Here is a 24,726-nt window from a genome sequence, read left to right on the forward strand (position 1 = left end):
TGAAAATCCTAGTTGGTTTTGAAATCCTAGGTGACAACATGATTGTGGGACAGGATTCTGTCCTGGTTTACTATAGAGGGTAAGTTTGAAAGTTAGGAAGAGCCAAGGAAAAACTGATTTGGGGAGCATGAATGCCATAAATTTCATGGAGGTGGTCCCACCCCAGTACATGCTTCACGATGTTACAGTCAACTCTTTTACCTTCTAACTTCCACTCCTGTTGCTAATAACATCACAATTTTGCCAAATTGGTGGTAGATGGGGAGGGAGGTGGGGAGTAGCAGATTAATGGAAACCCCTAAAATGATAGACTTAATATTGACAGGACAGGAGCCTTATAATCTCTAGAGTTTTTGGCTATAAAAGTGGAAAAGGTTAGGGATTCACTTCTATAGAAATTTTACCTTTTAAAAAAGCTTAAAACTGGTAACATTCTTGGGTCTGGCAAAGATGGAGGCGTAGGTGAAAATACTGTGCCTCCTTGCACAACCAAAATTAAGGACAACGAAGATTTAGAAAGAAAAACACAACCAGAACAGACAGAAAATTCAACTGTATGGAAGTCCGACAACCATTCAACCAGACCAGTAAGAGGGGCGGAGTCGACCGCGGGAGGAGAGGGATCACAGCAAAAAAAAGTGGTGGCTGCCAGACCTGGGAGCGCAGGCGGCATGGGGCTGACCACAGTCACACATTCACGCTCAGATAAACTAGGCAAAAATGGGCAGCGAGACAGATCGCACACCCCCGGGCCCAAGAGATGGGAAATAAAGCCTAAAAGCACCAATTTAGGCTGGGTGCTGGGAGAAAAGGTACTGGGAGAAACTCCCAGCCTCATAGGAGAGTTCGTTGGAGAGACCCACAGAATCCTAGAACCTACACAAGCCCACCCACCCAGAAACCAGCACCAGAAGGCCCAATTAGCTTGTGGGAAGTGGCAGAGGGGACTGAAATCCGAGAGTGGAACAAAGGCCATTGTTCCCTCTCTGACACCACCCCCCCCATACAGCGTCACAACCCAGCAACTGGATTGCCTGACCCTGGCGAACACCTAAGGCTCCGTCATTCATACATAACAGGCGCAACCTGACCAAAAATTATGGCTCAAACAGAAGAACAAATCAAAGCCCCAGAGCCAATACTTCTAAGTGACAAAGAGATATCCAGCCTATCAGATGCACAATTCAAAACACTGTTGATCAGGATGCTCACAGAACTGGTTGATTTTGGTGGCAAATTAGATGAAAAAGTGAAGGCTACATTAAGTAAAATGAAGAAAAATACGCAGGGAACCAATAGTGATGGAAAGGAAACTGGGACTAAAATCAATGGAGTGGACCACAAGGAAGGAAGGAAAAAAACAACCAAACAGAAAAGAATAAAGAAATAAAAATTTTTAAAAATGAGAGGCTTAGGAACCTTCAGGACATCTTTAAACATTCCAACATCCGGATTATAGGGGTACCAGAAGGGGGAAAGAAACAGCCACGAGTGGAAAACTTATTTGAACAAATAATAAAGGAGAATTTCCCCAGTCTGGCAAAGGAAATAGACTTCCAGGAAATCCAGGAAGCTCAGAGAATCCCAAAGAAGTTGGGCCCAAGAAGGAACACACCAAGGCACATGATAATTACATTAGCCAAGATTAAAATGAAGGAGAGAATCCTAGAAGCAGCAAGAGAAAAGGAGACAGTCACCTACAAAGGAGTTCCCATCAGACTGTCAGCGGATTTCTCAAAAGAGACCTTACAGGCAAGAAGGGGCTGGAAAGAAGTATTCCAAGTCACGAAAGGCAAGGACCTACATCCAAGATTGCTCTATCCAGCAAAGCTCTCATTTAGAATGGAAGGGCAGATAAAGGGTTTCTCAGATAAGGTCAAGTTCAAGGAGTTCATCATCATCAAGCCCTTATTATATGAAATGTTAAAGGGACTTATCTAAAAAAAAAGAAGATAAAAAATATCAACAGAGAAAGGACAGCAAACTCACAGTTACCAACAACCATACCTTAAACAACAGCAAATAAGTGGACACCTAAAACAGGAGTGAAACCATAGAAATGAAAATCACATGAAGGGTTAGCAACAGGGGAGTGGGAGGAGGAAAAGGGGGGAAAAGGTATAGAGAGTAAGTAGCATAGACAGTAGGTAGAAAATACATGGAGGGAGGGCAAGAATTGTATGGGAAATATAGAACCTAAAGAACTTGTGACACATGGACATGAACTAAAGCAGGGAAATGGGGGGGAGGGGGTGTGCGGGATGGAAAGGAATGAAGGGGTGGAAATGGGACAACTGTAATGGAACAATCAATAAAATATATTTTAAAAAATAAAATAAATATATTATAAAAAACAAAAAACCCTTAAAACCCTCGAGTGTCTTTACTCTTACTTTTTGTCTCATGACTGCCCCCTCTTAATGTAGCTGGTATTTAGAGTTGGGAAGCCATTTCCCAATCTTGACCATGCTTCTTGGTACTACTCTCTATCTCTAATCACTAGGTAGGCTCCTCTTGCTTAACATTCATGTATTTTACTCATGTATTTTATTTGTTCTTCAGAGTCTCTGGACTCTCAGTTTCATGTTCTTTTCACTTCAGCAGAGCTATCTCCATTAAAGGCAGCTTACCTTATGCACTGCTTCTACTTGAGCCTTCAAAATGTTACTCTTCAAGTCAAGAGGAACTCTCCTAGCATTCAATCCTGGGCTTTCAATGGCATTATTAAGACATTTCTCAGTCAACTTCACCACTTCCTCCTAGATATTAAAAATATACTATAAGCAACTCTGATACCTATATGGAAATAGAGAAGGCACTGATAAAAGTTCATCTTTATACAACCAGGAAATCACATGACTTAAACAGTCATGAGTTTTCAAACTAACGCTCAATAATCACAATCATGAAATACGAATTCATAGGGACTGCTAGACATCTAGCCCAATTTCCTGTCCCTAAGCAACTGAAAAACCAACTATATTGTCTGGGACAAATGCCTGAATTAACCACAGCAGAAGAATGTGTGTCATTTGCTGTAGAGTAGTCCTCCCTTATCCAAAGAGGATATGCACCAAGAACCCCACTGAATGCCCCAAACGGCAGATAGTACCAAGCCCTCTCTATATAATTTTTCTCTCTACATACATACCTATAATTAGATTTAATTTATAAATTAGGCACAGTAAGAGATTAAAAATAATATCAATCATAAAATATAACATACTGGAATAAAAGTTATGTGAATATGGTCATCTCAAAATACCTCATGGTAGTGTACAGACCTTTTCACTTAAAGGAAGCATTTTATGTCTTTGGTATATCTGAATTGCCAGCATCACTATTCTTGCACTTTGGGGCTATTATTGAATAAATAAGAGTGTTCTCTGAACAGATGCATTGGGATACCATGGCAGTTGATCTGATAACTTAAGTGACTATCAGGTAGCATATACAGCATGAATATACTGGACAAAGACATGATTCATATCCTGGGTATGACAGTGCGTATGAGAGTATATCACTCCTCTCACACTGGCATGCAACTTAAAACTAATAAATTGTTTATTCCTGGATTTTTCCATTTAGTATTTTTTGGACTGCAGTAGACCACAAGTAACTAAAACTATGGAAAGCAAACCCACAGATATCAGAGGACTACTGAAATTAATTTCAATCTGATTTTGGCTTATCCTAATCCCTGTAATTCTGGAGGTGTCATCAGGTAGATGGTTATGTTTATTTTATTTTTTAAATATATTTTATTGACTATACTATTATAGTTGTCCCAATCTTTCCCCCTTTGCTCCCCTCCATGTGGTATCCCCATTCCCTTCAGCCAGACTCCACCCTTAGTTCATGTCCACAGCTAATGTATGTAAGTTCCTTGGCTTCTCCATTTCCTATACTATTCTTAGTATCCCCCTATTTTGTACCTACCAACTTGTACTTCTTAATACCTGCACCTTTTCCTCCGTTCTCCTTCTTCCCCTCCCCTACTGATAACCCTCTAAATGATCTCCATATCTATGATTCTGTTTCTGTTCTGCTTGTGTTGATAGTTAGGAATTTATTGCCATTTTAATGTTCATAGTTTTGATCTTCTTTTTCTTATATAATTCTCTTTAACATTCCACATAATAATGGCTTGGTAATGATGAACTCCTTCAGTTTTACCTTGTGTGGGAAGCACTTTATTTGCCCTTCCATTCTACATGATAGCTTTGTTGGGCAGAATAATCTAAATTGTAGGTCCTTGCTTTTCATGACTTTGAATACTTCTTGCCAGTCCCTTCTGGCCTGCAAAGTTCTTTTGGGAAAGCAGCTGACAGTCTCATGAAAACACCCCTGTAGGTAAACCATATGCTTTTCTCTCTTTATCTTTAAATTTGGCATTTTAAGCCCTGGCTGGTGTAGCTCAGTGGATTGAGCGCAGGCCTGTGAACCAAACAACTGCGGTTTGATTCCCAGTCAGGGCACATGCCTGGGTTGCAGGCCGGTTCCCAGCAGGGGCCTCACCAGAGGCAACTAAACATTGATATTTCTCTCCCTCTCTCCTTCCCTTCCCCTCTAAAGATAAATAAATAAATTTTAAAAATAATAAATTTGGCATTTTAATTGTGTTGTGTCTTGGTGTGCTCTTCTTTGGGTCCATCTGGTTTGGGACTTTCTGTGCTTCCTGGACTTATATGTCTATTTCCATCACCAAATTAGGAAAATTTTCCTTTCATTATTTTTTCAAGTATCAGTTTTCAATTTCTTGCCTCTTCTCCTGCTGGTACCTCTATTGCCCTTTTCTAATCATGGCTAGTTCACTCCATATAATCCAACAATCCCACTTCTAGGTTTATACTCAAAGGAAAGAAAATCACCATCTCCAATAGATATACTCCCATGTTCATTGCAGCATTATGTCAAGTAGCCAAGATATGGAAATAACCTCAGTGTACACTGAAGAATGAGTGGATAAAGATAATACAGTGTGTGGCTGTGTGTACACACACCAAATATCATTCAGCCTTTAAAAAGAAGGAACTGACATTTGCAACAACATGGATGATGCTAGAAAGGCATTATGCTGAGTGAAATGTCAGACAGAGAATGGCAAATACTGCATGATATTACTCATATATAAAATCTAAAAAAAATATTCCAACTCATAGAAACAAACAGAGTAGAATTAACTGCCAGAAACTGTTGTGGTAGTGGTGGGGACAGGGAGAGGTTGGGAAAGGGTTCAAACTTTCAGTTGTAACATGGATAAGTTCTGAGGATCAAATGTATAGCATGGTGACTACAGTTTGCTATATTGTCTGTACACTTGAAATCTGCTGAGAGAATAGATGTTAAGCATTATCACCAAAACCAAAACAAAAAATGGTAACTCTGTGAGGTGATGGATGTGTTAATTTGATTGTAAGAATCATTTCACAATGTATACATGTATCAAATCACCACATCATATGCTTTAAATATTGTATATTAATACTATTTTATTTGTCTACTTCATTTCAATAAAGCTGGAAAAATAGCTAGTTCAAATGTTTTGACATTTTCTTTTCAGAGACACTTATGTTGCAGACTTTAGATGACTTGTTAATCATATTGCAGGATTCTCAGAGCAATCTGCCTCTAACACAGGCAGATATTTCTTTTTCTGCCTATATTAAAAACAAAAACAATATTCAATAAGTATATCAAAGGTAAAAGTATTAACTGTTAGCATCTTTCTGGAAGGCAATTTTGCAAAGGTACCAAAAACTTTCAAATTCTGCCTGTACTTTGACCTACCACTTTACTTCTCAGGAAAAAGAAATCAACAATTGCAGATATTTATATAAGACTGTTTGTCACCACACTGATTATAACAATGAAAATTAGCAAGAATCTAAATGTCTAATAGGGGACTGAGTGAACACATTGATGACACATGCATCCATTGATGTGTCATTGATGACACATGCATCCATTACAATGACATGTAATGTCATTGAAATAAAGATGTTTACAACTGATAGGCTTTAAAAAGCAGTGTTACTGAATTTTAATTTTTAAAAATATATCACATTAAATGTTTAAAAGGATGTATCTTAAAACTGTTAACTATAGTTACTTCTTAGTAGTAGGATAATGGAGGATTTATAATTTCCTGCTTTTTAAAATATGCTTTACAAGGCCACTGTAATCAAAACAGCCTGGTACTGGCATAAAAACAGGCATATACACCAATGGAACAGAACAGAGAGCCCAGAAATAAACCCAAATCTCTACAGCCAATTAATATTTGACAAAGGGGGCAGCAATATAAAATGGACTAATAATAGCCTCTTCAAATGGTGTTGGGAGAACTGGACACCTAAGCGCAAAAAAAATCAAACTCGAGCACCAACTTACACCATACACCATAAATTCAAGGTGGATAAAAGACTTAAATATAAGCCGTGACACCATTAAAGTCCTAGAGGAGAACATTGGAAAGAAAATCTCAGATATTTCACACAGCAACATTTTTACTGATATATCCTCTAGAGCAAGGGACATAAAGGAAAGAATAAACAAATGGGATCGCATCAAAATTAAAAGCTTTTGCATGGCTAAAGAAAACAGTATTAAAATAAAAAGAGAACCAACTGTATAGGAAAACATATTTGCCAATGATACCTCAGACAAGGGTTTAATCTCCAAAATATACAAAGAACTTACACAATTCCACTCTAAGAAGACAAGCAACCCAATTAAAAAGTGGGCAAAACACTTGACCAGACATTTCTCCAAGGGGGACATACAGAAGATCCAGAGACACATGAAAAATGCTCAATTACACTAGCTATCAGAGAGATGCAAATTAAAATGACAATGAGATACCACTTTACACCGGTCAGAATGGCCATCATAAACAAAGCAACAAAATAACAAGTGTTAGAGAGATTGTGGAGAAGAGGGGACCCTAATCCATTGTTGGTGGGATTACAGACTGGTACAACCACTATGGAAAACAGTATGGAATTTTTTTTCAGAAAATTAAAAACACACCTGCCTTTTGACCTAGCAATTCCACTGCTGGGATTGTATCCTAAGAACCCTGAAACACCAATTCAAAAGAACCTATGCACCCCAATGTTCATAGCAGCACAATTTACAATAGCCAAGAGTTGGAAGCAACCTAGGTGCCCGTCAGGAAATGAATGGATCAAAAAATTATGGTACATATACACAATGGAATTCTATGCAGCAGAAAGAAAGAAGGAGCTCCTACCCTTTGCAACATCATGGATGGAACTGGAAAGTATATGCTGAGTGAAATAAGCCAGGTGGTGAAAGACAAATACTATATGATATCACCTTTAACAGGAAGCTAAACAACAAAACAAACAAGCAAAATAAAAACAAAGACACTAAAATAGAGAACAGGGGGACAATGACCAGAGAGGAGAAGGGAGGGAATTTCAGGGGGAAAAGGGGAAGGATTTATAGGAACTAGTATAAAGGACACATGGACAACAACTAAGGGAGTGGAAATGGGAGGGAGGTGGGGAGCACTGGGGGAGGTGGGCTGGGATGGGAGTAAAAGACAGAAAACTGTACTTGAACAATAATTAAACAAAAAAATAAAAATAACAAATAATAAATATGCTTTAGTTTTCTACAATGGTCATATTTGTGTATGATAGGGAAAAATTACTGAAATGCAAGTTGAGTAATAGCTTTAAAATATTTTCACTTTATTTTCTTATAGCACATAACTCCAATGGCACCTGGTTACCATACTGCTGATATATCTGCCTTTGATGGCCAAAATGCTGCAAGTAGAAGACCAAAAAGGATTAAAAGGACACCCTGATTCCTATATACCCCAAATTAGACCTAAACAGAAATGACTATGGACATTCAAACCCTCCTGTAGAGCAGTCCTTGGCTGTCAGGGTCTGCTGAGTGAGGAGCATCTATCTGTCAAGGGTTAAAGGCAATCCAAAGTCTGCTAAGTTCTCAACCAGTGTAATGGACAACTATGCTTATTCTCCCCTCCCCAAGATGCACAAGGCTTCATTCTTTTTTAGTTTCACTCCAGTCCTCCATTAAATTTGTGTCAAACTGCTAATCATCTAGAGCTTTCATCTAAATTTTCAATTAACCCTTCTGTCTCTGACTCTGCATTTCCCTACTTTACAGAAGTAGTAAAAAAACCTGACAATGTGAAAGCAAACTAATGTAATTAAAAATATTGAGGGAGTTGAGAAAATAAAAGCCTTCCTGAAATCTAATAATTTTCTAAAAGATATTTCTAAGACAAAAATACATTAAAAAAAGACTTGGATTCAAAAGGACAGCTTTAACCATTACTATGCAAGAAGGGGAAAAAACACTCTCTATACACTGGTCTCTGAAAAAAATTTCAGTTATTCAAGGATGAAAGAACTGCAGATCGGCTGTTCCCTTTCCTCTTTAAAGCCAAACTAAAACAAGATTCATTGAACAGATCCTTGCTATCTGTTGTCCACATATACAGAAAATAAGGATGTCTCCAGATCATTACTTAAAATTGACTCTTCCATTTAGTGAGGACATCTGGTAGCTAATACATTTATTTTTACCTCATTTGATTGATTTTAGATATTTTGTATAGAAATAATCAAAATTTTTAATTAACTAAAATTTAATGGTATACTCTCCCCCTCAATGCCTTAAAAAGTCAAAGGAAAAAGGGTAGTGAAAAGTGTGAAAGACAAAGTTGAAGCATCTGAAGTTCTACTCTCTTCCTTGTTTATACTATAGAGCAGTTCCTTTCAAACCAATCCTACAATTTCAAAAGGCATTTGCCAATTTCTGCTAAATCAAAATCCACTGAATAGAATCAAGAGAAAGGATAGGTTGAATCAAATAAAAGGTTAAACACCCATTTCACTTTTGACTGTGTCTAAAAAATTATTGAGATGACCTTACAGTTCTTAATGTTGTGCCCAAAGTTCTACTATCTCTCTTAAACATCTACAAATTTGTTCTCCTTTTTCTTCATTATTATTATTATTGTTTTAATCCTTATCCAAGGATATTTTATTATTGATTTTAGAGAGAGAAGGGAGAGACAAAGAGAGAGACAGAAACATCAATGTAAGAGAGAAACATCAATTTGTTGCCTCCTGGATGCACCCCAACCAGAGATCAAACCTTCAGTCTAGGTATGTGCCCTGACTGAGGGCACATCCAACCCACAACCTTCTGGTGTACAGGATGGCACTCCAAGCAAGTAAGCCACCTGGCACCAGGGCACATCTACAAATTTCTCCTTTTTAAATGACAAAACAGGTTTGTAAGAGTTCAGCACAGGCAGATTTCTTAGCAAAAGAAAAAAAGTATTAGCTCTGGAAAAAAAGGATTTCTGGGAGGTCTGGATATTTGTGACAGGTATACAGAGGAGAAATCGGAATACCTGGTTATTGATGTTAACATCAATGTTGGGACATGGAGACAGCAGTGAACTGTTTTCCATCTCAAGGAGTTTCAGCTTCTCTGATGTATCTTTTAATGCTAAAAAAAAAAAGGCAAAATAGTCCCTTAGTCTGCTGTGCTCTCATAGCTGTGTGAGGGCACCATCAGTTAAAGGTAAGAATCCAGATGACCACAGAATAAATATATTTTCTTACTTTAACCAAGTAACTCTCCATTAATTTAATTAAGACTAAACTAATAAACAAAATAAAACCAGAGGCATGGATACATGAAACAGATGGACAGATCTCAGAGGGGAGAGTGTGTGGGGACTGGGAAAAACTAGCTAAAGAACACATATGCATGTATGCATAGCCCATGGACACAGATGACAAAGTGGTTGAAGGCCCAGGGGTGGGCAGGGGCTAGGTAAAGGGGAGGAAAGAGGAGGAAATATCAACAATAAAAAATAAAATATAATATATATTTACACACACACACATATATATATAATGAACAGTTGTACTGGAGACTTTAACAAACCTCTCCCAGAAACCAATAAATAAATTAAACACAAATAAGAAACAATTACAATAAATAGAAACACTGGTCTGTATCTGCACCACTCCTAAAAGGGCACTAGATATGGAATTTCAACAGCAGGTGTGGTTAAGGAGGCTTAGTAACCAAAAGATTCAATGAAAAGGCAGAGATTACCTGTGCAACATTCCTTTCTTTCATAACCACAACTCAAGCTCCTCCTGACAACCTCAATACTTTGCCATTTTCCCTCTTGGCCCAGAATACACACAGCCTAGAAGTAAACTATAGGGAGCAAACTGATGAAGCAAAGACAATTATTCATTCTCTGATTCAACATAGTACACATTGGTAACATCAGGTGTGATGCAGGACAAGCATTTTTGTCTTCATTATGTTCCACCTTAGCAGCAAAACACACTACAAATAAATCCATCTAACACTAAAAAGATGATAACATTAAACACAATTCAGCTTTAAACGAATTCTACTTAAATTAACCACTCTGTAATAATTTTATATAGAGACTAATTTGGTATGAGTTGGATTCTTATATGACCAAAAAAGCTGTTGAATGCCTAATAATTCTATATAATCAGACCGAAGAAAAGCTATGAAATCATTTCCTCCTGGTCAAATGGATCATGGTCATCTAAAAGTTATCCACCAGACTTCTGGTCAAGATGGGGATATAGGTAGACAAGCTTCTCCTCCTCCTGCAACCACAAAAAAACATTACAACTAGACCTCAAAACAAGTAACACGCAAAACTGTCAGAAAATTGAGCTGTATGGAAGTCGACAACCAAGGATTCAAAGAAGCCACATTCATCCAGATGGGTAGAAGGGGTGGAGTTGAGGACATGGACAGAGAGGTGTGGAGACTATAGCACGAAGAGGCAGCTGTGGTGGCAGAATGGATAGTCCTACATTCACTTACGCTGGATAAAATCAGGAGGGATACCTTGGGAGTGAGTGATCCCAACCTCAGACCAGAATGCATAGCCCAGGGTTCTAGTGCCAGGAAGATAAATCTGGCTGTAAAAACTAGAAGGGGTTGGGGCAGCAGAAGAAACTGCTAGATTTTCAGGAGACTCTGTTTAAGAGGCCCAGAGGGACTTATAACATCCACAAACCTACCCACTCTGGGATTCAGGACCAGTGCAACAGGGCAACCCCACCCAGTTCCTACAGGAAGTAGAAGTGACTGGAAATGGAATGAGTACTAGGCAAACCTCCAGAATCCAGACAGCAGTACTGTTCCCTCTCTGAGATCTCCCCCAACACAGAGCCAAAAAGCAGTGAAGGGGATTGCCCCACCCTAGCATTTACTTAAGACTACCCCACAAAACTTACTACAGGTGTCTTTTCTACAATAGGCCACCTATTAAGACAACAAGTCTAAGCAGCTCTACTGAATACACAGAAACAAACACAGGGATGTGGCCAAATTGAGGACACAAAGAAACATGGCTCAAATGAAAGACCAGAACAAAACCCCAGTAACAGGACTAAATGAATCAGAGATAATCAACCTATCAGATGTGGATGTCAAAACACTGGTGATGAGGATGCTCAAATAACCCACTGAGTATGGCAACAACATAAAGGAAGAAAGGAAGCTTGCACTACATGAAATAAAGAAAAGTCTTCAGGGAACCATCAGTGGAGGGGAGGAAGCCATGATACAAATAAACAATTTGGAACATAAAGAAGAAATGAGCATTCAATGAGAACAGCAAGAAGAAACAAGAATTCAAAAAAAAAAAAGAGGATAATTGGTCCTTATAAGGTCCCTATAAGGACCCCCAGGAACATCTCCAAACATACCAACATCTGAATCATAGAGATGCCAGAAGGAGAAGCAGAACAGCAAGAGGTTGAAAACTTATTTGAAAAAATAATAAAAGAAAATTTCCCTTATTTGGCAAAGGAAATAGACATACAAGTCCAGGAAGGACAGAGAGTCTGAAATAAGTCAGACCCAAAAAGGACCAGACTAAAACACATCATAATTGAAATGACAAAGTTTAAAGATAAAGAAAGAATCTTAAAAGCAGCAAGAGAAAAGCAGAGACTTACCTACATAGAAGTTTCCATAAGACTATCAGCTACTTTTTCAAAAGAAACTTTGCAGACTAGAAGAGACTGGCAAGAAATATTCAAAGTGATGAAAAGCAAGGACCTACAAGCTAGATTACACTATCCAGCAAAACTATCATTTAGAATGGAGGGGCAGATAAAGAGCCTCCCATACAAGTGCCTCCCATACAAAACTGAATGAGTTCATCATCACCAAGCCATTATTACATGAAATGTTGAAGAGACTTTTACTGAAGAAAAAGATCAAAACTATGAACATTAAAACGGCAACAAATTCACAACTATCAACAAATGAATCTAAAAAGATAAACTAAGCAAATAACTGTAACAGGAACAGTATCACAGATATGGAGATCATTTGGAGGGTTATCAGTGGGGAGAGGGAAGGGGGAGAATAGCAAACAGGCATGGGGATTAAGAAGTGTAATTGGTGGACATAAAGTAGACAGGGGGAGGTTCAGAACAATATATGAAACAGAGAAGCCAAAGAACTTCTGTGCACAACCCATAGACACAAACTAAGCAGTGAGAATTGCTGTAGGGAATGGGGCATACCAGGCAGAGTGGGGCAAAGGGGGGAAAATTGGGACAAGTCTAATAGCATAATCAATAATATATATATAGGGAAGCAATCAATACGTATAATCAATATATATAATCAATATATATAATATATATACATAATCTATATATATCAGGATATATATATGTGTGTGTGATATATGATATTTTTAAACATCCACCAATTTACTCAGTGGCTCTCTCCATTGGCTAAACATTAGAATCAAATGTGGAGCTTTTAAATAATACTGATTTCCAGAGCTGACCTCAAACAATAATATCAGTAGTTCTGGAGGTAGTTTTCTGGCACTTGTAGTTTTTAGGTGATTCTCATCACCTAAAACTCTCCAGGTGATGAGAAACACTAATTCAACACTAATCTTAAATTTTTCCATACTCATTTACTTAATTGCCATCTACTGGCTATATGCTTCAAAATTATTTCATACTAAATTTTAACATAATGACATTGAGACCATAAATGCTTTAGATTATACTGATAAATTAATACTGTTGGGTCTGGCTTTGTTGTTCTTAAAACAAAGCTTCTTCTGCTATATCTGTTTGGTGGAGAAACACCCTGAGATTGCAGGATAAACTAATTTTTTGTTTTGGGGATAAGATATCTTTTAAAACTTTACTACTTATAACAACTCAACTATGTGAATCAGAATTTTCACATTACAAACAAAATAAAATAAAGACTAAATCAGGTACCAAGATTCAAAGGTCTTAATTTTTAACATCAACACAGTCAATTTTCACTGACTCTGAGCAAATGACATAAAACTGAACTGAGTCTTATTAATGATACCTCCACACTATGCAAGAATTTCTTCTGTCACAACTTCAACAGCATTTAAGCTCCACTTGAATGCCTTCTGTACTAAGGCACTCATTCACCGCTAAGTATCTACTTCTGAAATATGGCAGAAACATTTTAAAAAGTTCTTTCCTATACTACATTCAAATCTGCTTCCCTATATTTTCAAATTACTGATTCAAGATTCACCAATAAAGTGACATAAAATAAATTCTTTACTGTATCAGGCTTCCAAGTCTTTGAAGAGTTATTATATCTCATTTGATTTTTTCCTTTTCTAGGCATCCCTAGTCCACTCTACCACGTTCCCCTAAAGCAATACAATTTCCTAGAGAGTAGGTACAAAATAAATGTTGTTTGCTAATAATATAACACAACTGCAGCACTAAAAAAACTTTGTAAATTCAGCCCTGGCTGGTGTAGCTCAGTGGATTGAGCATTCGCCTGCGAACCACATGATCACGGTTTGATTCCCAGTCAGGGCACATGCCTGGGCTGCAGGCCAGTTCCCAACAGGGGACTCACAAGAAGCAACCATACATTGATATTTCTCTCGTTCTCTCCTTCCCTTCCCCTCTAAAAATAAATAGATAAAATCTTTAAAAAAATAAGTTGAAGACTTGTCTAAAAAAAAACTTTCTAACTTCACATAAGGAACATAAAATGGAATGTAAATAAAATTAATATTACCATTTCAATAATGGAGAATATTTTTATTTTAACCCTGGAAATACTCCATATTAAGCTAGCCCTGGTTCTGGTTGAATCTAAATTTTAATGGCCTTGGTTTCTTGTCTCACATACTTCCACTGACAAAGAGACAGTAACGAAAGGCAGCGTCCAGAAGAGGGCTGTAAAAACTGGATACTAACCAGAAGAAATTATGACAAAGAAAGTATAAGACAAATATTAATGGAGGATGTCTTCCTAATCCAACAATTAACTACTACCTTTAAAATAAAATTAGAACATTATTCTGAAATCACCAACATAATAAATCAAAACTAATTTTTGTTTCTCTGACCTCAGATTCATAAGAACAATTCAGACATCATAGATGTCAATATAAGCATAAAACCTCGAACATATCAGAACTTTTGTTTAACTGTTCATTTGTAGTAGTTACTAAGAGAACAAAAGAACAAACTTTTAATACCACGTACCACTAGTACTTCTGCATGTCCTATTAACCAGAAGCACAGTGTAATTTTTCATTAATACTTCCTATCTCTAAATTACTAAATGTTACTGCTATATTTTATATTCTTCAAAGAAAACAGCATACTCAATGGCAATTACCTATGACATGTTTACAGATGGTGTCTAATTTTACTGACAGGAATCATAATCGACAAGACCCACATATATATGAGCTGCTTTTAAATGAACATAGATTATACCAAGATGCAATAGAAAGCATATGTTTAAAGACAAGTGATATTTTAATTTCAAGCCAAATTCATAAATATAGAGAGATTTTCAATATGCAGTTTATTGCCAGGAACTGTGGATGTGTTGTAGCTTCAAGCAGGTTGCCAAATGCCAGGCATAAACAGTGTCTGACCTGGGTCTGTGCCAGAGGCCATCCCAAGGAGCCCAGAACCAATAAACAAAATGAAGAGCTTCAGACAACATTGAAAGAGGATCCAAAAATTTCACAAATAGCATGTTCAAAAAGAGATTGCAGAAGGCACTAAGCTGCTGAGACAAATTTTACTTTTTTCTTTGTTTGTTACTTTTCTATCTCTTTTTACTCCTTTTCCTTTTCTTATCCTTTTGTTTTGATTTTCTTTTCTTAATTCTTTTTAAATTTATTTTTATTATATTTTCTTTTTTATCTTTTTATTTCTATTTATTTACTTCTTCATTTTTTATATTTTATTCATTTATCTTTAGAGGGCAAGGGAAGGAGAGAGGGAGAGAAATATCAATGTATGGTTGCCTCTGGTGGGTCCCCTGCTGGGAACTGGCCTGCAGCCCAGGCATGTGCCCTGACTGGGAATCAAACCGCTATCATGCGGTTCGCAGGCGAATGCTCAATCCACTGAGCTACACCAGCCAGGGCATATTTCTTCATTTTTAATTATTTTTATTTACTTCATTTTCCATTTCCTTTCCTTCTTTTTTTTTCTTCATAGCATGAGCACAGTAGCTTGTATGCTATGGTGGGGCTGAGCCTCACAGTGAGTAAACCTGAGGATTGATTCCATACACAAATGGGCCAAGAGCAATCAAAACTCAGTTATAACAGGAGGGCCCACAAGACATTCCTAGAGCATGCAGTGGAGATCAAGGAGACTGCACTATTTGGTCCAACAGGTCACCAACTACATAACCCGCCCCCCCCCACCCACGGAGGTTGGGAGTCACTGAAGATCTATCTAAAACATATTAATGAATACAAAAAGCCAAAATGGGGAGACAAAGAAACAAGTCCCAAATAAATAAAAGCAAAAATCTCCAGGAGAAAAGCTAAATAAAATGGAGGCAAACAATCTATTAAATACAGAGTTCAAATTGATAGTTATAAGTATGCTCAAGGAACCTAGTGAGAACTACGACAGCATGAAAAGATACATAGAAATCATGAAAAAGCAGCAGTCTGTGAAAAACAGTATGGAATTTCCTCAAAAAACTAAAAATGGAACTGCCTTTTGACCCTGAAATTCCACTGCTGGGATTATACCCTAAGAACCATGAAACACCAATTTAAAAGAACCTATGCACCCCAATGTTCATAGCAGCACAATTTACAATAGCCAAGTGCTGGAAGCAAACTAAGTGCCCCTCAGTAAATGAGTGGATGAAAAAACTATGCTACATTTATGTGATGGAATACTACATAGCAAAAAGAAAGAAGCAGGGTTAGCAACAGGGGAGTGGGAGGGGGAGAAGGTACAGAAAATAGCATAGAGAGTAGGTAGAAAATAGATAGGGGGGAGGGCAAGAATAGTGGGGGAAATATAGAATCTAAAGAACTTGAGACACGTGGTTATAAACTAAGGGGGGAGAATGGTGGGGGAGGGAGTGTGTGGGGGGAAGGGAATGAAGGGGGGAATAGAACAACTGTAATGGTATAATCAATAAAATATATTTAAAAAAAAAAGAAGCAGCTCCTACCCTTCGTAACAGCATGGACGGAACTAGACAGCATTATGCTAAGTGAAATAAGCCAGGCAGTGAAAGACAAATACCATATGATCTCATGTATAAGTGGAACCTAACCAACAAAATAAACAAGCAAGCAAAATATAACCAGGGACACTGAAATTAAGAAAAAAACAGAGAGTAAGCAGAGCGGAGGAAGGAGGAGAATAACAAAGAAAGAAGGGAAAGGCTCATCAAGGAACATGTATAAAAGACCCAAAGGGGGATAGGATTGAGGGTGGGAGGCAGGGATCAGTGGAGCAGGGGAGAGTGGTGGGGGGAAAATGTATACAACCGTACTTGAACAACAATAAAAAAAGAAATAAAAAGGCTAGTATACAGAGAAATGATTGTGCATTAATAATAAAATAAATTAAAAAAAACAGTCTGAAATGAAAAATACCATACATGACATCAAGAAAACACTGGAAAACAGTAGATAAAGCAGAGGATTAAATGAATCACCAATTTGGAAGACAAGGTAAAAAAAAAATCAGAGCAACAAAAAGAACATAGAAGTAAAAAGAATGAAAATAGTTTAAGGGAACGTTGAAACAACATAAGCATAACAATATCTGCATCATAGGAGTACCAGAATGAGAAGAGGGACACTAAGGGATTGAGAAGCTATTTCAAAAAATATGACCAAAAACTTCCCTAACCTGGTGAAGGAAAAAGACACACAAAAACCCAAAGAGGCCCCGACCAAGACATACCATAATTAACATGGTAAAGGTTAAAGACAAAGAGAGAATCTTAAAAGCAGCAAGAGAAAAGCATGTATTTACCCATGGAGGGAGCTCCCATAAGACTGCCAGCAGATCTCTCAGCAGAAACATTTCAGTTAAGATGGGACTGGCATGAAATATTCAAAGTGATGTAAAGTAAGGATCCAAAACAAAGAGTACTTTACCTAGCAAGGCTATCATTTAAAATTGAAGGAGAAATAAAGAGCTTTCTAAACAAAAACAAAAAAAAGCTGAAGGAGTTTGTTACCAACAAACCATTATTACAACAAATATTAAAGGACCTGCTTTAGGAGCAGAAGAAGGGATAAAAGGAACAGAATTAAAAGATAAAATGGCGCCCTGGCTGGTGTAGCTCAGTAGATTGAGTGCAGGCCTTTGAATGAAAGGGTTGCTGGTTCAATTTCCAGTCAGGGCACATGCTGGGGTTGTGGGCCAGATGCCCAGTAGGGGATGTGCAAGACACAATCACACATTGATGTTTCTCTCCCTCTCTCCTTCCCTTCGCCTCTCTATAAAAATAAAAAGAAAAAAAGAAAAAAAAGGCAATAAATAAATACCAATTAATAATCACTTAAAATGTAAATGGCTTAAAAGCTCCAATCAGAAGACACAGGATAGCTGAATGGATAAGAAAGCAAGACTCATACATAGAGTGTAGCAAAGTAGGTTTACAGTTATTAGTATGCAAATCAGAGTTTATTCTTTTTTGTTTTTTAATTTTTTACTTTTCATTGCATTTTTTCCATTATCACGTTGTTCCCTTACACCTCTCTCCTCTTCTGCAATCACCACACTGTTGTCCATGAGTTCTTTTCAGAGTATATTCTTGTATTACTATTTATTAATTATTTTATTATTCTTCCCTATGAACAACTATAAACCTACTTCTGCCCCACCCAGTATATGCTTTCTACAAGAGACACACCTCAGAACAAAAGATAAACACAAACTACAAGTAAAGGGAAGGGAAAAGATATTTCATGCAAATGGAAGTAAAAAAATGTTGGTTTAGCAATACTTATATCTAACAAAACAGACTTTTAAAACAAAGGCTATAGTAAGAGACGAAGAAGGACACTCCAAAGTGATAAAGGGAACAGTCCAACAAGAGGATATAACTCTGGTTAACATTTATGCACACAAGATAGCAGCATCTAAATATGTAAAGTAAATCCTGATGGACATAAAGAAAAAGATAAACAGTAGGGGATTTTATTTTATTTTTTAAAAATATTTTATTTATTTATCTTTAGAGGGGAAGGGAAGAAGAGAGGGAGAGAAATATCAATGTATGGTTGCCTCTGCGGAGGACACACAATGTATCGTGTGTCCCCTGCCGGGAACTGGCCTGCAACCCAGGCATGTGCCCTGACTGGGAATCCAACCATGATCCTCTGGTTTGCAGGCCGGTGCTCAATCCACTGAGCTACACCAGCCAGGGCTTAACAGTAGGGGATTTTAACACCCCCCCCCCACTCTCTGTCTCCCTTCTTCTTTCTAAAAACCAATAAAAACATATCCTTGGGTGAGAATTAAAAAATAAGGAATAAAAAGATCAATGAAACCAAGAGCTGGTTCTTTGACAAGATGTACAAGACTTGGCAAACCTTTAACCAGACTCATCAAGGAAAAAAAGAGAGAGGATCCAATATACATAATCATAAAAAAAGAAGTAACAACGAACACCAAATAAATACAAAGAGTTGTAAGAGAATGTTACAAATAACTATACGCCAACAAATTGGACAATCTGGAAGAAATGAATAAATTCCTAGAAACATGCCATTTTCCAAAACTGAATCAAGAAGAATCAGAGAATCTGAATAGACAGATTACAACTAATGAAATTAAAGCAGTAATCAAAAAACTTCCAACAAATACAAGTGCTAGACTGAATGGATTTACAGGGAAATTTTACCAAACATTCAAAGAAGAGCTAACACCTATCCTTCTTAAACTATTCCAAAATAATTCAAAAGGAGGAAAAATGCCCAAGCTCATTTTGCGAGGCCAGCATTATTGTAACTCCAAAACCAGATAATGACACCCTAAAGAAAAAAAAATTGTTTTTTCAGCATTGTTCCCTCTTGGACCCCTCCCCCACATACAGCACCATAACACAGCAATGGTGGGTTGCACCACCTTGGTCAATACCTAAGGCTCCGCCCCTTACTATGGAACAGGCATTCCTAGACAAAGAAATATGGCCCAAATGAAAGAACAGATCAAAGCTCCGAAACCAGAACTAAGTGATGAAGAGATAGCCAACTTATCAGATGCAGAGTTCAAAGCACTGGTAATCAGGATGCTCACAGAAATGGTTGAGTATAGTCACAAAATAGAGGAAAAAAAAATGAAGGCTATGAAAAGTGAAATAAAGGAAAATGTACAGGGAACTAACAGTGACAGGAAGAAAACTGGGTCTCAAACTGGGTCCAACAATTTGGACCAGAAGAAATAAATAAATATTCAATCAAAAAAGAATGAAGAAACAAGAATTCAAAAAAAAGGAGAGGCTCAGGAACCTCTGGAACCATTTTAAATATCCCAACATCCAAACCATAGGGGTGCCAGAAGTAGAAGAGGAAGAATACGAAATTGAAAACTCATTTGAAAACATAATGAAGGATAACTTCCCCAATCTGGCATAGGAAATACACTTCTAGGAAGTCCAGGAAGCTTAAGAGTTCCAAACAAGTTGGACCCAAGGAAGGACACACCAAGGCACATTATCATTACATTACCTAAGATTAAACATAAGGAGAGAATCTTAAAAGCAGCAAGAGAAAAGGAGATAGTTACCTACAAAGGAGTTCCCATAAGACTAGCAGCTGATTTCTCAAAAGAAACCTTGCAGGCAAGACGGGGCTGGAAAGAAGTATTCCAAGTCATGAAAGGCAAGGACCTATATCCAAGATTACTCTACCCAGCAAAATTATCATTTTGAATGGGAGGGTAGATAAAGTGCTTCCCAGATAAGGTCAAGTTACAAAAGATCATCATCACCAAGCCCTTATTATATGAAATGTTAAATGGACTTATCTAAGAAAAAGAAGATAAAAAATATGAACAGTAAAATGACAACAAACACAATTAATTATCAACAACCAAACCTAAAAAACAAAAACAAAAATAAACTAAGCAAATAACTAGAACAGAAACAGAATCACAGAAATGGAGATCACATGGAGAGTTATCAGTGGGGAAGGGTAGGGAGGAGAATGGGAGCAAAGGTACAGGGAATAAGAAGAATAAATGGTAGGTAGAAAATAGACAGGGGGAGGTTAAGAATAGTATAGGAAATAGAGAAGACAAAGAACTTATACGTTTGACCCATGGACATGAACTAAGGTGGGGGAATGCAGGTGGGAGTGGGGGTACAGGGTGGAGAAGAATAAAGGGGAGAAAAAATGGGATAACTGTAATAGCATAATCAATAAAATATATTAAAAATATATATGAAGTACTTATACAATTCAACACCAAGAAAACAAATAATCCAATTTAAAAAAATGGGTAAATGACCTGAACAGACACTTCTCCAAAGAATACACACAGATGGCCAACAGACACATGTATAAAATGCTCAACATTACTAATCATTAGAAAGATGCAAATTAAGATCACAATGAGATATCATCTCACAACTGCTGGAATGACCATCAACAATAAAGCAACAAACAGCAAGTGCTGTCAGGGAAGTGAAGAAAAGAGAACCCTAGTACACTGTTGTTGGGAATGCATACTGGTGCAGCTATGCAGTTTCCTCAAAAACTTAAAAATAAAACTGTCTTGCCCTGACTTTTTGGCTTAGTTGGTTGGGTGTCATCCTGCGTAGGAAAGTTTGATTCCCAGTCAGCGCACATACCTAGGTTAAAGGTTCGGTCCAGGTAGAGACGAACGAGAACCAAGTGATCAATGTTTCTTTCTTACATTGGTGTTTCTCTCCTCCCCTTCCCCCCCTTAAAAAAAAAGAAAAAAGAAGCTCTCTTGACTCAGCAATCCAACTGCTGGGAATATATGCTAAGAATCCTGAAACACCAATTCTAAAGAATGTATGTACTCCTACATTAACTGTAGTATTATTCACAATAGCCAAGATGTGGAAACAGCCCAGTGTCCATAGGTAGGGGAGTGAATAAAAAAACTGTGGTACATTTATACAATGGAATACTATGCAGCTTTAAAAATGACAGAAATCTTACCTTCTGTGACAGAATGGATGGATCTGGAGATTATTATGCTAAGTGAAATAAGCCAGTCAGAAAAAGACAAGTACCATATAATCTCACTTACATATGGAATCTAATGAACAAAATAGAAACAAGTAATGGAAACATGGAACGGACTGACAGCTATCAAAGGAGAACTGATGAAAGAAGGTGAAAGTATTAGCCAAAGATCATATATGCATAACCCATAGACACAGACAACTATGTGGTGATGGCCAGAGGAAATGTAGGTTGCGGGTGGGTAGAAGTAGATAAAGAGAGAGAAAATGTGAACATCTGTAACAGTGTCAATGATTTAAAAAATAGATAATGTATCGTTTCCTTCTAATCTTTAAAAAAGTAAGGAAAGAGCTTTCTTTCTGGATTATTTTTTTGTGGGTCTGTACAACAACAGTCCTCATGACAGCAAAATATTTTCTAGGAGCTAACAGGAAGTCCTAACATGTATTCAATCCTGTGCCCTAAATATCTTTAAAGAAAATTTTTCTTTTAACTGTCACTCTAGGAGCAGTGAAAAGGCAAGTTTGAAAATTCATAAATATTTAATGATTTATAAATGATACAAATGTTTAATGGTCTCAGTTATATAATGTTAAATATTTCAATGCATCCTTAAGCAGAAAGAAGCAAGAAGGCATAACTCTTTTACATTCAATTTTAAAATTCAACTATTACATAAAATATTCTTGAAGGAACTGACTTAAATAGCTCATTTAAAAAGGATAAAATAAAAAGATGACATTAATGTTTTATAGAACATTTACTTACCTCGGCCTTCAACTTCATTTTCCTTTAATCCGGTTTGCCTGGGGGCTATGTTAATTTCATCTGGTGATTGTGAAGTTTCCACAGTATCAGATGTCCCAATTACATCATCAATGGTTGTTTCCAATAAGGCTGGACTATCTAGCAAATCAATATTCAGAGGCAAGCTGTAAAGGTAACAGAAAACTTACTTAGACCAAGAAATTTATCATAAAAAGAATTTAAAATAATAACAAAAATCTTTGTTGGAAAAAATTTCATAAGAGTTCATATCCCAACTAGTTTATTCATTTGACAAAATATTTTGGGCAGATTTTTCTTCCAGCCAGGATGAAATAAATGGCACTGAATTTCATTTCCTAGTTGAAATAACCTAATGGGTGTGGGGTGTATTGTTTTCAAGACATCAGATATCAGAAAACAAAGGCTGGTGATTGTGAAATTTGGGAAATAAATGAGGTGATCCCTACAATGACCTTGAGAGAATTTCCATGCCGTGGTGCAGAGAGTGTGATATGAGACAGAGCAAGAGGACTCCTTTAGTCATCTCAATTAAGAAGATGAAGCTAAGAGTCCAGGACCAAGGCAGCTAGAGTTCACACAACAGAGTACTAGTCAGGAGAGAGCAGCACTTAAAAAAGGGACTTTTGGAGGTCTGCAGAAGTTCCCCCTCTCAAGTATTCAGCAGAGTACTGATCAGAGAATGTATGTGAGGAAACACTCTGAGGCTAAGGAAAGAACCATTCAAAAGGATTTCCTCCTTCCTTCCAGATGGGGAAAGCACTAGTGGCATTCATACTGGGCCACAGTGCATGTTTCTAAAAACTGTAAGAACACATAATTCACAGGGCATCGAGTATTCAGGAAGGTCTTCCCTAAAGAGTAGAAAATAATTTACTTAGACTGAGCATGGCAACAAGCCAATCTACCACATCATAAAAGAAAGACTCCCAAAGGATCAAACTATTTTCAAATAACTTAGCTATGTCCTAAAACAAAGTTCAAGCAGATTTAGAGGAATATAAATTATCTAGCATCAGGCAGGAACATTAAATTTGTTAAGTGAAGAACTTGATAGAATGTCAAGTATTCACTCAAAGCTTACCAGAAAGTAAAGAGGCAGAAAAAGACATCCCACACCAAAGAGAATAATCAACCAATAGAAACTGAATAGAATTAGCAGAGAAGGACATTAAACAGTTATTATAACTGTATTGCTTATGATAAAAAGTTAAGCAGAGACATGGAAAATATAAAAAAAACAAATCAAACTTCTAGAGCTGAAAACTACAATACTTGAGGTATAAAATACATTAGACAGAATTGACAACAGATTAACATTAGATAAAATACTGTATTTGAAGACATAGCAACAGAAACTATCCAAATTAAAATACAAAGAAAAAGAATCCCCCCAAACAAAAAAAGTATCACTTAGCTGTGGGACAACTTCAAGTAGACCACTGTACAGATAAACTGGACTTCCAAAGTGGGAGTGCAATAGAACAAATATCTAAAGAAATCATTGGGGGAGGAAGAAGATGGCAGCAAAGTAGGTGGGAGCTGAGTCCACTTTCATGCACCTAACTGGGACACTTAGCTGATCTTCTGAAAAACAAAGAGAACAGCCAACAGAACCTTAGCTGATTTGAAGTTTGGAAGCCAAAGTGTGCAGAGGACACCTCAAAATGGGCAGTAAGGAGGTTGTATAGGCAGACGAGGAAAGTCCAGGGGCCTAGTGCCAGAAACCACAGCTGTGGCAGTGAAAACATTGGAGGAGAGCAGGTCAGTGATAGAAGCCTAGCTGCTCCCTCCCCTCTCAGGGGGGCAAATCACAGACCAGCACCAGGAATGACTTGAACATGTTAAGTCACCAGGGAAAAACAGCACACACGCACAGAGCTGGAGGCGCACCCAAGCTGGGGCATGGGTCCCTGGCCAGGATAGTTCCAAAGAGTTGGGGAGGTCCTGGCAGCTCCTGGAGCTGGGAGAAGGAATGGGCAGCGACTGGCCCTGACTGAGATAGACTCTTGACTTGCCAGAGTTGGAGTGTGTGGAAAGTCAGGCAGTGGCTCCTAAAGGCAGAGTGCCCACAGAGACTTTTTTCAAAAGGGGAACTGAGGTATGCTAGGCAGGGACCTTGTATATACAGCTGCCCAGCCAACAAGGAGGGAGGGTTGTAGGCGCAGTTTGCTCCCATTCAATGCACCCTGTGGACTGATGAAAGGGGTGCAAAGCAGTGGCTTATCAGTGCCAGACAGGAGCAGAGTGGAGACTGCGTGCTGCACAGTGCGGTGGGCTGGGAACTGAGCACCTGTGATTATTCCAGCTCAGACTGAGGACCCTTCCTTAGAGGAACCACCGGAAAGGGAAAACTGAGC

At 37.7% G+C, this 24,726-nt stretch overlaps 1 protein-coding gene across 8 annotated transcripts in view; it reads right to left on the reverse strand.

Annotated features, from left to right (window-relative positions):
• The window catches only part of EPB41L5 (erythrocyte membrane protein band 4.1 like 5), a 177,888-nt gene that overhangs the window by 40,390 nt on the left and 112,772 nt on the right, over positions 1-24,726 (reverse strand). For 7 of the 8 annotated variants that reach the window (XM_037049877.1, XM_037049876.1, XM_037049874.1 and 4 more), the window contains 3 exons: positions 22,349-22,512; positions 9,428-9,525; positions 2,631-2,759 (listed from right to left, as the gene is read on the reverse strand). In XM_037049877.1, the coding sequence (XP_036905772.1) occupies positions 2,631-2,759; positions 9,428-9,525; positions 22,349-22,512 (391 nt within the window). The remainder of the gene's footprint in view (positions 1-2,630; positions 2,760-9,427; positions 9,526-22,348; positions 22,513-24,726) is intronic. The other variant, XM_037049878.1, reaches the window with a different exon arrangement.

The sequence above is a fragment of the Sturnira hondurensis genome, unplaced genomic scaffold (assembly GCF_014824575.4).
Source record: "Sturnira hondurensis isolate 20B ecotype Veracruz unplaced genomic scaffold, ASM1482457v3 Scaffold0006496, whole genome shotgun sequence".
Taxonomy (NCBI): Eukaryota; Metazoa; Chordata; class Mammalia; order Chiroptera; family Phyllostomidae; genus Sturnira; species Sturnira hondurensis.